The sequence below is a fragment of the Momordica charantia genome, assembly GCF_013281855.1.
Source record: "Momordica charantia cultivar OHB3-1 chromosome 4 unlocalized genomic scaffold, Mcharantia_2.0 BLBB01000004.1, whole genome shotgun sequence".
Lineage (NCBI taxonomy): Eukaryota > Viridiplantae > Streptophyta > Magnoliopsida > Cucurbitales > Cucurbitaceae > Momordica > Momordica charantia.
The window spans coordinates 27,641,836-27,658,158 of NW_028275162.1; the positions used below are offsets into that span (position 1 = coordinate 27,641,836).

Consider the following 16,323-nt stretch of genomic DNA (forward strand, 5'->3'; position numbering starts at 1 on the left):
CTTATTATTTTGCTTCTATTGTTCGTTTTGTCTTTTCTTTTATTCGTAGTCATTCAAGTTGGTGCAACCACAATCTTTATGATATTAATTATAGAAAAATGAGACAAGAAAAAATGTGGTTGTTGTAAAGTTTAAAGGTCTTACTTATTGGCATGACGAGAAATATTTGCTTCGTGTTTATAAAATTATGGAAAGTTTGGCCCATGTGCGAATTACAATATAGATCACTTAGTTCGATATTGTCTGAAATCTTTCTTTCAAACTACATGCTTTTTTAAAATATGAACCTACAAATTGTTTTCAAAAGATAGTTTTGATGGTCTGAGACTTCAAGAAATATTTCTAAAGTTTTGGGTTCAAATGATGTGGAATGCAATGACCCATTTAAATAAACGGTAAAATAGTCGCGAGACTAATTTTATTTCATCAGGAAAGGGGATATATTGAGAAGTTTTTGGTGAAATGGAGAGCACTAGGGGAGTGGTGTGTTGATGATTGATGGTGGATGGCAAGTGGGAGAGGCAAAGAGATGGACAAGTTCATTGCATGGACAGTGAAGAGCGAAGAGGGACAAAATGGGCATGTGCTAAAGCCAATTTTTATGGGAATTTTGCCTCCTCATAATACCCTTCCCTTCATTTTTCCAATCATGGGACTCACATTTGCTTCCCTATCTAACCACAATTTTCTCCCCACATTCATCTTCTATTTCCCCCCTAATCTCACATTCCCATTCAAGACATATACAATGAATTAATCTTGTGAGCGTGATGAAACATTAGATATAACAACATTCCGTCTCATGGACGATCTTTTTCCAATTAATTAAAGGTAACGTTCGACGACTTCAATACATGCTCATATCACCACGTAATTAGTTTACATGTTCAAAGTCATATACTAATTGCATCATTTATGTGAAAATAATTACAAATAGGGAATGATGTTAATAACTATAAATCATTTTGAGGGTAGTTTAACTTATTAATATATATATTATCGACCATAATATTAAAGATTTGAATTCCATCTCACATTGTCATCTTTACTAGTTGAGAGTTATGCTCAAGTTTGACAATGTATTCCTTTCTTTTGGTTATTTTAAAAATGTGATAACCAATCTTGCGCTCACCACCATTAAATATTTGACAACTATGAGAGATAAATACCAAAATAGAAATTTTTTTGTTTTTCTTTTCAACGATAAATTGTCAATTTTTCAATGGTGGTAAAAACAAGATTTAGTTTAAAGAAAAGAATAATACTTGACTCTTAATGATGTGGAATGCTCGTGGTTATTGAAAAATTTACCATTCATTTTATTTAAAAAAATATTTGTTTCCATATTTATCTTATTTTAATCGTTCAAATATTTAATGGGGTGATGACAGTATTACCTGTCTAGTATTTAACAAATATATTAACAAAAAGAAAAAGTGGGCGGAAATTATACATTTAGGAAGGGATATAGTTTCCCTTTTAATTCATTCATCTAGGCACATAGCGATCACACTGGGACTGGATAGTACTTCAAATTAAATGGAAAAATGTTACGTTCTCTTCAACCAATCCATAAAATTGTTGAAATTATTGTAAGATCGACCACCTTCTTCCACATTTTCCATCATTATTTTCTTCAGCTTTCGAGTTCTGTGTTTCACTTCTTCATCTCCGAGGAGCTTCTCCACCTTCTGTTCAACCTCTGTTCTTCTGATGATTCCATCTCCATCTTTCTCCAATTTCAACCCCACCTTCCAAATTTCACAGATGTAGCTCTCGTTAAGAAACTGGTCCGCGAAGTACGGCCAGCACAGGAATGGGACGCCATTGCTAAGGCTTTCGAGGGTCGAATTCCAGCCGCAGTGACTCAGAAAGCAAGCGACGGAGGGATGATTCAAAACCCTCTGCTGCGGAGCCCAACCCACGATTTTCCCACGTGATTCCACCCTCTCTTGGAACCCTACTGGGAAGACATTATTAGGGTTTTCTTCGGTGATGTTCGGCCTCACCACCCATAGAAATGGCCTGCCGGAAAGCTCAAGCCCTAGGGCCAATTCCTGGAATTGAGCGTTGTCCAGAACGGTGAAGCTTCCGAATGCGACATAGATAACTGAGCCTGGAGATTGCTGGTCGATCCATTTCAGGCAAGTTGAATCTTCTGTCCAGAAGTGTCCGGCTGAATTTCCAAGCCGATTGCTCGCTAAAAGTGGGCCGATTGGGACAATACGAGGAAATAAGGTAAAAATTTCTTCTTCAAGCTCGTATACTGTATTGCAAATAACCCAATCTGCCAATTTCGCTGATTTGTTGTTTCTCAAGCACACTTGAAATAGAATTTTCTGTGTCTCTTTGTCGCCTACGCATGCCCACACCAATCCTTCTGTTCTGGTTGTGGGTACTGATGCCGCCAACTTAATCTGCTCGCTTTTAAGTAAAGTTCCTGTTGATTATTGAAACTAGTTATTTCCATACTCTACTGATCTTGAAGTACTATGAGCAAATTCTACATAGTGGTGACCAATGGTTTGTTGTGGATAAGATTGTTTCAACTTAATGCAACTGTTCTAAAGCAAAAAGGAGAGAAAAAATAGTTGAATTGAAACTCATCTTACCATCAAAATCTATAAGTTTTTGTTCAATGAACTTTGGGATATTGAAAATCAGAGCCAACACTGCGGCTGAAGCCGGCCAGAAAGCAACTCGTGGGATTCCCATATTCTCAGCAACTTGCAGAGCCCACCCAGTATTCTCATCAGCAATAACACAGGTAATTTCATTGCCACCCAATCCATTGATTTTGTTTATAAGCTCTTCCAGCATTATTGGCATGACTTGAAACATTGCCTCGGTCAATTTACCAAGATCATTCCTATCCTCTCCAGGTTTCATGCCATCTGGGAGTGAAACAAGATGAATATTAGTATTACCGTCCCATTCCTCTGTATGATTTGCTTCCGCCATAGCATCTATCACACGCTTGTGATTATACTCCGTGTTCACAAACGTGATTTCGAACCTGTGTTTGGCTAAGCACAGACAGATTTCCAGCATGGGGATCACATGGCCTTGTGCTGGATAAGGTATGGCCAAAATATGCCCGCCCCCCATTTCTGTTATGTAATTTAGGAGTTTCCGTGTTGTTCGGATTGATTCGATTGATTGTAGTGTCTGTGCTTCAGTTTATCTCATTATATACACACACACACACACCATGAACGAGTAGCTCCACATGAACCATAAATGATAAGGAATCTACTTATCTTCACTCTCAATATTCTAGCCATTGTCGTCGTTGTCATTTTTTATATGCAACTCAACTGTAAGCTCACTTTGTTTATATCTCCTAGTCCTAATTGTTCTTTGTCTTTGCCTTTTATTTTGTACCTTCTTCTGCTAATGGTTGGTTATATTCAATTTGTCATTGATTTGTTCTGTTTGGAAAAATTTCTTACTGTTCTATTCTCTTGTTTTGCTCCATTTTCTTGGCTTTATACTATAATATTTAAAATTAGGCAGGCTTAGAGTTCCAAAGAAGCTTGGACATCAGTTGTCTCACTTCCTTGCCATGAATTCTACAAAACTCCAACGAGTGAAGTTTTTTCTCTGTAGATTTATACTAATTCTCCAACGAGAAGATTCCAAGTTTGTGTTGGGATAAACTCTATATTATATTATAAGGATGAATTATCCTTTTTTGTATGAATCTAGCAGGAAATACTAAGTAGAAATAATAAATGTAAAATGCCAATAATTTTAACTTAGAAAAAACCATCTCAAGGCAAATCTTAGCTCGATGGGATCATGGATTGACCTTTGAGCATGTTAGATTTTTTTTTTTTAAGTACAACATGTGAGGGTGGGAATTGAACTCACTAGTTGTAAATATATGATAATTGCTTTTAAGTTATGCTCGCTTTGAACAATGTTAGATTACTAAACTTATTCATTAAAAAATAAGTTTTGGTGGAGAGTCTTATTCGAGTAGTTTTATGGCATTGGTTCGTAAATTAAATTTATGGTTTTTCTAAAATTTTAAAAGTTTTAATAATAGAAGTCATAATCCCTTTAAAAAAAGGAAAAAGGTCATAATCAAGTTGTTAGTTTTTGGTTAATGAATTTAGTTTCCCATCAACAAAACGCATTAAAATGCCGACACCAACATTATTTGCAACTAATTGCAACGACAACGATTAGAAATAAATTTATAGATTTTTTATTTTTTTTATTATTATTTTTATTCTGCTTAGATAAATGAGGTCAATTTAATAAAATTAAATTGAATTTTAAAACATTAATAAGGGTGAAATTAAAAGGTCTGTTTGGAACTTGTGTTTAAAAACAGTTTTCTTTACTTTTTCTTTTCTTTAAAAAAATCGTTTTAATGTAGAAAATTTTGTTTGAAAAGGTAATTATATAAAATTGCGTTCATAACAAATTTAAAAAAAAAAACCGTAGAACAAAATTAGCATTTTGTTGTTTTCACATATTTATTGTAATTCAAGTTAGACTCCCCGCCATTGAAAATAGTTCAAGACTTCAAGTGTGAGGAAAATTCAATATAAAATAAAAATAATCAGCTATTATGGTAAAAATTGAAGTCATTATACTTTTAGTATCTATCATTTCACTGAAGCAATGATTTAATCCTTAAATTTTAGCGGCTAACAATTTAGTACTTACAAATGAATAATAATTTAGTTGATAAATCTTACTATGTAACAGTTTAGTCACTATATAGTTTATTATGTATTCAAAGTCTTTATTGATAAAAGATCTTAATTAGCTTTGACTAATTATTTATCCTTTCAAATAGTTTATCATCATGATATTTTAGAGGAATGAAGTTTGAAATTGTAATAAAATGCTCAACTTAAATAGAAGGAAAAAAATATGTGTTTCTAAATATAACAAATTTTTTTTATTAAAATAGCAAAATTTAAATCAAACTCAAACTCAAGTGTGATGTAAAACACACTACGAAAATAACATTAATCCTATATTTTGAAGGAAAAAAAAAAGAAGATAAATTTGCATATCCTCTAAAATACTATATAGTAAATCTACTATTAAAAAAAAAAAAACTTAGTCTACTATTCTTTTTTATGAGATCAAAATCTCAGCTAAGTTTCATTCTTGCAGCTGTTTCCTCCATTCCTCAGCCATTCAATGAACTTGTCAAAATTGTTTGAAGATCTTCCACCTGCTTCTGTACTCCTCCTGATCTTCTCCTTCAGCTCAACACATCTCGCTCTTATACCTTCATTCCCAAGCAATTCCTCCACCTTCCTCTGGACTTCCCATTGAGATACGACCCCATTTTCGTCCTTCTCCAACCCGATACCGACTTTCCATACATCGCAGAGGTAGTTCCTGTTCGTAAACTGGTCGCCGATGTAAGGCCGGCAGAGGAAAGGAACCCCAGAGCTGAGACCCTCCAAAGTAGAACTCCAACCACAATGGCTGACAAAACAAGCCAATGCAGGGTGGCTAAGGACCTGCTGTTGAGGCGCCCAGCCTATGATCTTCCCTTTCTTCCCTTCAAAACCTTCAGGAAGCTCATATTCTGCTCCCGGCCGGACCGCCCACAGAAACGGGCGGCCGGTGAGCTCGAGCCCCAGAGCCAGCTCCTGGAACTGAGCCCTGTCAAAACGTGTGCTGCTCCCAAAAGCTAGGAACAAAACGGATTTTGGTGGGTGCTGATCCAGCCAAGCGAGGCAGGAGTCATCTTCTTTCCAAAACTGGCCCGCTTGGCTCGCTGCCAATGGCCCTACTGAAAGAATCTTTGGACTCAATGACACTGCCTCAGGCTCCAGATCGTAAGCTGTGTTGAAAAGATACCACTCTGCCAATTCAAACCCTCTCCCCTGTTCCACTAAATACTCAAATACCTTCTTCGTATCTGCCTCCTCATACCCAAGACACCTCCATGGCAGATCTACAGTGTCCATTAGCGGCATCCCTGGTCTCAGCTGAACCTTCTGCTGCTTCATGGGGACCCCTGCAAATCCATCACCATCAAACAACAATCAATATTCCCAACATCATTCTTAATTATATTTATCAGTCAAACACACAAACTAAATTAATAGAGTATGGAATACTCTTATTAGTTCTCATACTTCTTCTAGTGCTATCTCGATTTAATCTTTTGTTTGTGTCTAATACGATCTTACATAGCCTATGCCACCATAGGAGTAAACCCACTTGGAATCAGTCTACAATACAATCTTTAAACAACACTGTCAAGATGCTCTTCCTAAGCATTATACCACTACAGTCAATTTCTAAATTATCTGACCTTGGGCGTCTATGATCCCATCTTGGATGAATTTGGGGATGCTGAAATTGATGGCGCAATAAGCGGCGGAAAAGGAAGAAAAGACGACGCCCCTAATGCCCAAATCATGGGCGAGTTCGAGGACCCAAGCCATGTTGAGATCGACCAGCACGCAGGCATTGTGTTTGTCGAATTGACTCAACAGCTGCCGAAGCTGGGAGCGCAGCGCTGCCATCAATCGGTAAAAAAGCTTGTCAACAGAGTACCTGTTTTCGTCGGGGCCGAAGCCGTCCGGGAGGGAGACCAACTGGAGATGAGAGCTGAGGATTGTGTCCTTGAAATCGCCCAAGGAAGCCACGACTTTAGTGTGGATGAAATCGGCGTTGACGACTGTGACGGTGACGCCATTTTTGGCAAGCTTTTGAGAGATGTGCATCACAGGGTTCACATGGCCTTGGGAGGGGAAGGGCACCGATACGATGTGCGGGTTTCCCATTGTTAGGTTTTCCGATTTCTGGTTGTCTGCGCCAAAGATCAATGCCGATTCGAGTTGAAATTCTGCAGAAATTTGAAACGGAATATAAATTTGGTGAAATACCTACTGGCTAGTGGTTACAACTTTTACGAAAAAGGACATAATTAGAAAATTGCGTGTTGGAAAAGCTCAGAAAACGGCCCATAGTATTATTTGATTTTGTTTTTATGATAAATAGTACAACATGATACTTGGAGATTTGAACTCACAATCTCGAAGGTATAGTCACTTATTAGTTGAACTATACTTGCTTTGCTTTATTAAGAGTGTTCGAAAAATATTTGGTAATTCCAAAAACTCCATCAATCCAATCTAACTAATATTGTTGTTTGGTGGGTTAAAAAGGGTTTTCTTAAAGTAAAATATTTGGTGGGTTAAAAAGGGTTTTCCTAAAGTAAATTTTGGTTGAATTGCAGACTTGTTATTAATTTTAAAACAATTTATTTTACTAATCATAAAATTATATATAGATATATTTATTTTAATTTTATTCCATTCCTTAATTCTTTATGTATTGGAGGCAATTTAGCTTACAACGAAAATGAATAAGTCTAAAGAATCAACAATATAGTTCAACTACCTTCCTTAGCCTACCCGATTCGTGTGGAAGTTGTGAGTGTTTGTGAGCCTCTTTGATCCGAGTTTGGTTTTTGTGATCAAATATTATATATTATTTATCTTCTAATAACTTTTTAAAATAATTTATAAGTTTTGTAAGTATGTAAATAAATATTAAAGTAGTATAAATAATTTATTATTGCACGTGTGACTCAAATAACTCAATTATTTGATAAAAGTTATTCAAATTAGATAAATGATCAATTGAATTTCATCAATCCAACCCAACTTAGTAACATATCACAAAATAGAAAGTTTTCTATTCCAAACTCAGTTTTCAAAAAGTAGAAACTGTACCATTGTACTTGTACTTGTAAGTTGTACCCATTTGTTTTTGTGTCTTTATTTTTTAAATAAATGTCTGAAAATCTTAATATACATTAACATTTGTAAGATGTAATAGTTTCATTTTTCGAGGAAAAATTCAACCAAAAAAAATGGAAGCATGATTCTCACATAGTAGTGCTGCACGTTTTACACGTGCGTTCTATGGGGGGCACAAAATAAATCCCTTTTGCCCTGCATTGATAGGTAAGAAGTTCAGATTTTTCTTGGTGTAAAAAAAAAAAAAAAGAAACAAACATATTATAATACTAAATTTTGGATACAGATCGTGACAATTTATTATCTTATAAATCTTGGATTTTAAGTAAAACTTTAAAAAAATAGAGCCTCGTATTTTAAGCTAATGATCTTAGGTAGGTAAAAGAAATGAGATATAACAAAGAAAAGAAATTGAATCTTTATTCATTCAAACTCATTTGAAAAACTAACAAAATAAGAAACTTTAACTACTCTCAACTAACAACTGAACAACTAAATATTAGTTGGAAGGTTAGAACCCCTGCAAAACTGCTACCTCTTTGCATTATTATATATATATATATATATATGCAAAACATCTCATTTATGAGGAACTAAGTGCTGTATAAATCAGTTATTCCGGCAATATCATCCTGACTCAAGCCTTTGGTGGTTCCTGGATAAGTGTAGGCGTACATTACAGCCCCCTCATCCTGGCTATGGGCAAGACCAAGAATATGTCCAAGTTCATGCAACGACACTGTTTGCACGTCCGCTGAATTAGCCACAGCCCCCCACACCCAATTCTGGTCCATGTTTAAGTGAAGCCTACCGTCCGGCGGGAAGAAAGCGTGCCCCAAAATGTTTGGCCCGTAGAAAGGTGCCCCATCGCCATGGTCCCCTCTCTCGAAACTGATTTTCACGTCGGCGATCGCTTCAGTTGTCTCTGAGAACGTGAACTTGCTCACGCCCGACCACGTGTTTAACGAGCATCGCACTGGGGCCTCGAAGTTTTGAGGGAAGTTGTGGATGAATGCGTAGGTGAGGTGGTATTTGGTGGGTGGCCATTTGGGCCTTCCAGGGGCGATGACATAATCTGGGTTCATGATGTCGGGATGCCCACATCGAGGTGTGGACAATAGTGTCAGCGTTTCACCATCCAGAACGCCAGTGACATTGAGGTGGTAGTTTTTTTGGTATGTTTTAAGGGCCGATTCCAAGAGGTCGTCGAATGTGTTGTGGGTATGGGTTGGAACATTGGTCAAGTAGCCGAAATGTTGGAGGTAAAGCTTCACATTGTGGATTCCTTCTACGGTATCACCCTTTCGAGGGCCTTGAAGATGTTGAGGGAAATGAAACGGTGATGGGGATGATTTGTGAGTGTGGAGATGGCGTATGGAGATAGCATTTTGTGCAAAAGATGCAAGGAGGAGAGCGAAGAGGGAGAGTTTCAACACCATTATTATGGAAAGAAGTAGAAATGCTTGATGAAGTTGAAGAATATGATTTGGGTTGTGAGAGTTTTATACTAACCAATTTATTTGTTAGAGGATCTTGGGAATTGTTATGGAGAGTTTGAATGGATTTTTTTTCTACAATTCAAATACTCTTTTTAATGGTTGACTGAATTAGTTGGATCTTCAGATTTTTGTTATACTAAATTACTAATTTAAGCATTTATTTTTTTCAGTAACAAACTGATAAAAATATTTAATTTAATCATATTTTCTTTTTACTATTTGACATCATTTCTAGATTTAATGTTATATATTTTACTTTCTTTTCAGAACTAAAAACTTTCAAAAAATTTCACTTTCAATTTTTTTTTTTTTTAAAGTTATAAACTGTTGAGATCAGTTTAGGCCAATTTATGAACATGTGGGTGGTTATGTGTCCCAATGACCTACGACTATTTTTAATTTTTTAATTTGATTATTTCAGTTGGCTAATGTTTACATGATTTCAAATCTCTATTAAAAAAAATTAAGATTAAAATGGTAGGGTTAATTTAATTACTATGTTAAGCTTATTCTATTTTAATTTTTCATTATAATTATTAAGATGTAAAAGGCTATATTAATTATTAAGGTGTGGGTTCTATCTTTTGAGAAGTGAATAGAGCAGCAAATAAGTGTGCTCATTCTTTGGCAAGGAGAGCTTGAGGAATCTGAATGTTGGTCGTTTTATCTCCCGAATTGGCTGATTCAGTTGGCAAGGGAAGATCTTTTTTAGTTTATAAAATTCTTTTGCTTTCAAAAAAATAAAATAAAATGTCTATTTTCCTTTTCATTTTGCTGTATCGAATCACATCATTTTTATAATTTAAATTTATTTCTTTGTTTTTCTATACTTTCTTAAGCTCAAACCGAATGGAACAAAAAGGTTTCTTAGGATAAAAGTCAAATGAAAAGACGTGCGTAAATGATCGTGGTAATTGTTGTGTGTATGTTGGGTAAAATTCGAGATTGTCGTTTGGAAAAATGAAATTAAATTATTAACTAAACGATGACAAATGTCTATGATAGAAAAATATAGAAATGAATATTTGATGAGGGCTAGTAAGAATGTAAATACTACTCTATTTTAATTAATACTTATCAATATTATTTATTAGATGCAATTTTTTTTTTTTTTACTAAACTTATAATTTCCCCAACAACTTATTAGAATATAATTAAAATGTTAAGGGAAGAAAGTCAGAGTAGAAGAAGGAATGGGAAGAGGAGTTTTATTTATTAACACAAAAGAGTGGAGGAAGAGAAGAAAATCAAAGTTCCCAACAGATGAATAATTTTCACAAAAAATAAACCCCTTAGAAAAAAAATTGGGTGTTGACGATGGTGACACAGACGATTTTAGCGGCCCTTGGCCTGGATATGGGATCACCACCACGTGAGGGCTCGCCATTGTTGCTCTGTATCGCATGTTCGAAGGAAGAGGAGTTGTCTTAGTTAAGAGTTCACAGATGAATAATTATTTGTTTGTTCGAGAATAAGAGAAAGGAGAGGAGGTATAAAATCCATCCATCTCCACAAACGCCCACACACAGTCGAGCTAGCAATCTTTGAATAAAAATTGTGGAATGGAAACGTCTAAACTACAGCTTCGTTTTGTCCTTCCTCCTTCACCCATCTCACGAATTTATCAACATTGATGGAAGAAAGCCCCTCCGGTTTCACACTGTTCCTGACCAGTTGCTGAAGCTGTGCGCTTCTTGCTCTGAAACTGGGATCCCCCAGCAGCTGCTCCACCTTCTTCTTAATCTCCCACCGGCTCACCGTCCCCTTCTCGTCCCGATCGAACCCCAATCCCACCTTCCAGATATCGTCCACGTAGCTCATGTTGAAGTGCTGATCCCCGACGTACGGCCAGCACAGGAACGGCAGCCCGTTGCTCACGCCCTCCAGAATCGAGTTCCACCCGCAGTGGCTCAAGAAGCAACCCACCGACGGGTGCCTCAGCACCTTCTGCTGCGGCGCCCACCCTATGATTTTCGCCTTCCTGCCTCTGAAACCCGCCGGCAGCTTCTGCTCTGTTCCCGGCCGGACCACCCAGAGGAACGGCCGCCCGGTGAGCTCCAACCCCATGGCGAGCTCCTCGAACTGGGCGCCGCTGAAATCGGTGAAGCTCCCGAAGGCCAAGTAGATTACCGAGGATGGGGGTTGCTGGTCCAGCCATTCGAGGCAGGAGGCGTCTTCTTTCCAGAATTGGCCGGCCTCGCTCGCCATTAGTGGCCCCACCGGCAGGATCTTGGGATGGAATGACACTGATTCCGGCTCCAGTTCGTAGGCGCTGTTGAAGAGGCACCATTTGGATAGCTCGTAGCCGCGCTGGATGCGCACCAGGTGTTCGAATAAAATCCTCTGTGACTTTTTTATGGGAACGCACATCCATGGCAGGTCTCGCGTGCGCATGTATGGCATTCCCGGCTTCAGTTGAATTCTGGCCCCTTGCATCGGAACTCCTGAAAAAGACCCAAATCAAACCAAATTCAATTGGTATAAACTCTTATTGATTTAAAAATCATTTCTACTTTATATTTTGTAAATTTAGATTGTAAATAATCAAACTGATATCAAATAAGTTTAAGTATCTTTATACGAATTTAAGCCCCTAACGTAATGTTATCATCCTCCACTAGACGTATAGATGATGAACTTGACCAGATTTTTTTGAGTCATTTTATTTTAAATTCTAATAAGATAACTTTCTCAATCTCATACCCATCATTGGCTAAATTGTTAAAGTCAATCAAAGTCGTTTTATTTTGATTCAGTGGATTCTTCCTGTTTCTTTTTAAATCTTCAATAAGTTAAATTACAATTTTAATCGACTCGATTTTAAAGCTATGTTGAATAAGTCTTTAATCGTTATTAAAATTAGTCTAACAGATCACAAAATTGAGAGTTGATTTGCTTATTAAATCCAACTTTATTAATTAATATTCATGCTCTGCATGAAAATATATCTCTGGTTTGTCCTCTGCATTTTTTTAATTTTTTTTCAAATTTGAGGATGATGCATGGAGCCACACAAGAAGCAGCAGTTTGAAGAGAGTGATGAAGAAGAAGACGAAGAGATGAACAGAAAAACTGACCTTCGGCATCGATAATGCCGTCTTCAATAAGCTTATTGATACTAATATTCAAAACAGAGTGCGCCGCCGTGAAAGGCGAGAAAATGGCTCCTCTGATCCCCAATTTCTCAGTGATCTCCAGAATCCAAGCCATCGACAAGTCCACGATCACGCAGGCGATTCCACCGGCGATCTCCGAGTTCATCTTGGGGAGCAGCTTCTCGAATTCGAATTGGAGATTGTTCATGATGTCGACGAACAGCCTCTCGATATTGTCTCTGCTCTCGTCGGGGCCGAATCCGTCCGGAACGGCGACGAGCTCGATGCGGGAGCCGAGAACCGATTCAATTTTATCGCCCATTGCCTTCACCATTTTGGCGTGCACGAATTCGGTGTTGACGACGGTGGATTTGATGCCCTGTTTTGCGAAGGATTGGCAGAGGTGCATCAGGGGATTCACGTGCCCTTGGGATGGGTATGGGATCACTACCACGTTATGGCTCGCCATTGTTGCGCTGTTTTCAAGCTTCGACACTGTGTGGGATCCAATTCAGATGGTAATGGCGATCGAGAATTTAAATGGCCAGTTTTTTCTTTCTTTTTCTTTCTTCTAGCAATTATGCAAAGAGGCAAGGATTTATATATAGCCGATACTGGTGTACGTTGGATACTAACCCATAATTTAAAATTTAAGGTCTCGAGTTCAGTACTGATTTATTCATCTTTAACATGACATGACATTAAATTGGAAGATCTTCCATTCGAACTATACATTAAATAATTTAAAAAATATATTATTTTAAGTTTACGAATTTATTAGCCTACCTAAATATATTTTAAAGTTTAAAGATTTATTTATATAATATTGAAGACTTTTTTAAAAGGAATATTATATTCAAAATTGGGACGAATTTTTTTTATATTAAATTAATGGACTTATCAAATGCTTTCTAAAGTTTAGAAATCTATTAGATAGGTATTCTGATCGAATTTGTAATTTAAATTTTATTTATATTTATATTAATTTGAATGGTTCAATTTCTAACCTTACAATTAAGTGGTTAAACTTTTAAATTCAAAATCTTTTAACTGATTGAGTTTTGTAATTCATACCTATTGTGAATTTGCAAATTGTTAATGGATCAACCAATAAATCATACTAATTTTCACTAACAAAATACTAAAAATCGTGTTAAAGAAATGTTGAAATATAATAACGAAAGATGTTAAATTTAGCTACAAAATCAAGGAGATAATAATATATATATTCAAACTTAGTAATATAATATACCAATTCAGTTAATTAAATCAAACACAATTACTAAAATCAATACATGGAAAGTAGTGTCAAAGCGAACATAACTCGACAGTAATTGACATATATTTTCGTTAGGAGGTTCTGAGTTCACCCCCACATGTTATACTAAAAAAATACATCGAAAGTAGTTTTACCTAATTATAAGGACACTCATAATTAATTACAAATCTTAAGAAACTTAGCTAATGAAGTGTATTAGAAATTGAAAGTAAAAGGTTAAAATTGATTATCCTATACCTAAATTCAAAAGTAAAAATACATTTTTTTTCTTAAATGTAATTAGGATGGTTTTAGTATTTAAACTTTTGATAAATTTTGAATAAATATATTTTAAATAATGCACCACAGATATAGTGTTGAGAATTTAACATACCTCTACCATCATTTTAAGAGGTAGAGATACTTAATCATTTACTAATATTGACACGTCAAAACGGGCATAGTTCAACGATAATTGACATATACCATATTATACTAAAAAATATATATAATAAAATAATCAATATCGACACACATTAATTAAGTTTAACCATTTTTTTTTTTAGATTTATAACTAGTTATGAGATGATTTTTTTTCTCTCTCGCAGACAATACAAAATTTTGTTGGAACGGATTCCTCTATTCAATTAAAAATTAAAAAAAAAAAATGTATGTACCAATAATTTCTAATTGATACTAATTTTATTTGTTTATTTAAGTAAAAAAAACTATAATAATTGCAAATATATAAGTAGAAAAATTATTTGACGATTTAACATAACTCAATTGGTTAAGACACTAATTTTCAACCAAAATATTATGAATTCGAGTCCACGTACCCGTATAATGTACTGAAAAAAAAAACAAGTATAAAAATTATTTCTAAAATTAATATGAGTACCATAAATACCATTTCAGAGTCTTAATTTAGAGCGTCTACTAATTCTTTTACTTAAACATAGTTTTAAATATGAATATTTATTTTGGGAGGAGATACAGTGTACGAGTATAAATCATCCATCAATTCAAATGGATAGGTTGAATAAATTTAATTAAATCGTCCCAAAGATTTAAAAATATTTTATACATGTTAACGAAATACTAAAACTGAGTAAATAATTTTTCTATACTGAGAATCCAACCAAAGCTTGAAATTTAATTTATAAGAATCCGTAAGATTTTATGTTTAATGCTAACCGTTCAACAACAAATATTCATACACGTTTCCAGTAAACTAATTTCATAAAATTTCTGTATGAAAAAACTCATAAATAATGATTTTTGACTTTTTCAACTAAGAGATTATAACAAAGTTAAGATGAATAAATAAGTTTAGTTTAGAAAAGAAATGCAGAAAGTCAAATTTTAAAATTTTACTAAACCTACTCTAAATTTTACGTAGAAAACTATGTAGTAGCTGCAGATTATTCAGAGAATTGTAACAATAAATCCGTTATTTTTCTGTCAAAAGCGAGCATAACTCAACGATAATTGACATATATCTCCCATCAAGATATTGGGAGAAGATTAACAGCAAAATTCTTACCCAATCAAGAAATAATAATAATGATAAGATGGAAACAAATGTGTTACGCTTTTTTAATGTTTTATTTTAAAACAATTGTGTTACTAGTGTAGGTTGCTCCGGCCCACGTTATAAACGTGCCAAATTAATTGATGCCACACCAAAAAAACGTGATTTCTCAAAACTCGTAAAACTCATTATAATTATTTAAATTATCTTTTATTCATTCACACTTATTGTTTTATCTATATATTTAATTAATCTGTTATAATAAAATAAGATACATGCCTCTACTCAAAAAAAAAAATATATATATATATATATATATATATATTTACTTCAACAGATCAACAATAATTAATAACTAAAAAGTCAAGACATGTGTGCTTAATTAAAAAAAAGTTATAAATTTGAAGTTTGAACCCTAATACCCACTTGTTGTTATACTAACAAAAAATATATATTAAAAAATTTTAGAATTAAAGTAGAATAAAAACAAAAAATTTAGAAACTAACATAATAATTTAGTCTCTGGAAAAATATTTCATTTTGCATCAAATGTTAACACTTTTCTTAGTGAACCGTTTTTCAGATGAATGACATATTTTATTTTGACGTGGTAGAAAAATGATGAGCTAATGTCCAAATAATACATGGCATGTCGAAATATTTCTATCATCTAATCAATCCAGATAAATTGGAACTTCTAAAATTGGAAGGATGAAAATGAAACCAAATAGGAGTATTGTATTTATGTCATACTCTTACTTCTAGTTGAATATGGAAAGTGATATTTAATGACCAAGAACAAACTACTAACCTAAAAGGGAGAAAAGAGAAAGAAAAAAAAAACTCGGTGATCGTGTAGCATTCACTACCTTCAAATCATCTACGTACACATATTCGTATGTTTGTAAATTTATATTTTATAATATGACAATTATTCTTCTCAAATAAAACATATAATAATCATCCCAAAAGTTCGAAACATCGAAGTTCCAATTTTACAAAAATATTGATATCAATGAAAATTTCAAAAAAAAACTTTTGGAAATTATGGAAATTTATAAAAAAAAAAATTTAAATTAGTTATTGAAACTATAACTGTGATTTAGTTAGGATATAACTCATCATCTTTAATAATCCTACATAAAAATAATAGTAATATTTATATGAATATGTCAACATCGGA

The 16,323-nt window shown here is 34.6% G+C and overlaps 3 protein-coding genes across 3 annotated transcripts; all 3 read right to left on the reverse strand.

The window, feature by feature from the left end:
• Positions 1 to 1,403: 1,403 nt before the first annotated feature.
• LOC111006173 (uncharacterized) lies at positions 1,404 to 6,905 on the reverse strand. Its single transcript, XM_088123009.1, has 5 exons — positions 6,299 to 6,905; positions 5,122 to 5,998; positions 4,608 to 4,627; positions 2,613 to 3,110; positions 1,404 to 2,440 (listed from the first exon to the last, which is right to left on the reverse strand). The coding sequence occupies exons 1-5, from the start codon at positions 6,771 to 6,773 to the stop codon at positions 1,551 to 1,553; spliced, it is 2,760 nt and encodes a 919-aa protein (XP_087979135.1). The 5' UTR covers positions 6,774 to 6,905; the 3' UTR covers positions 1,404 to 1,550.
• A 1,442-nt stretch (positions 6,906 to 8,347) lies between these two features.
• Positions 8,348 to 9,193, reverse strand: LOC111006562 (metalloendoproteinase 1). The gene has a single exon (XM_022278568.2). The coding sequence runs from the start codon at positions 9,191 to 9,193 to the stop codon at positions 8,348 to 8,350; it is 846 nt and encodes a 281-aa protein (XP_022134260.2).
• A 1,506-nt stretch (positions 9,194 to 10,699) lies between these two features.
• Positions 10,700 to 12,992, reverse strand: LOC111006050 (UDP-glycosyltransferase 83A1-like). Its single transcript, XM_022277788.2, has 2 exons — positions 12,331 to 12,992; positions 10,700 to 11,697 (listed from the first exon to the last, which is right to left on the reverse strand). Exons 1-2 carry the CDS (start codon positions 12,815 to 12,817, stop codon positions 10,826 to 10,828), a joined length of 1,359 nt encoding a protein of 452 aa, XP_022133480.1. The 5' UTR covers positions 12,818 to 12,992; the 3' UTR covers positions 10,700 to 10,825.
• Between the last annotated feature and the right edge of the window lie 3,331 nt (positions 12,993 to 16,323).

Bases quoted from the DNA above. Each gene is read 5' to 3' on its own strand.
- LOC111006173 (XM_088123009.1), bottom strand. From the start codon at position 6,773: ATGGGAAACCCGCACATCGTATCGGTGCCCTTCCCCTCCCAAGGCCAT. The intron at 3,111-4,607 runs GTATAATGACTT...ATTACATAACAG, and splicing joins TGAAATGATAGATACTAAAA to AAATGGGGGGCGGGCATATT. The intron at 2,441-2,612 runs GTAAGATGAGTT...AATAATCAACAG, and splicing joins AAAACTTATAGATTTTGATG to GAACTTTACTTAAAAGCGAG.
- LOC111006562 (XM_022278568.2), bottom strand. From the start codon at position 9,193: ATGGTGTTGAAACTCTCCCTCTTCGCTCTCCTCCTTGCATCTTTTGCA.
- LOC111006050 (XM_022277788.2), bottom strand. From the start codon at position 12,817: ATGGCGAGCCATAACGTGGTAGTGATCCCATACCCATCCCAAGGGCAC. The intron at 11,698-12,330 runs GTCAGTTTTTCT...GGTCTTTTTCAG, and splicing joins CGGCATTATCGATGCCGAAG to GAGTTCCGATGCAAGGGGCC.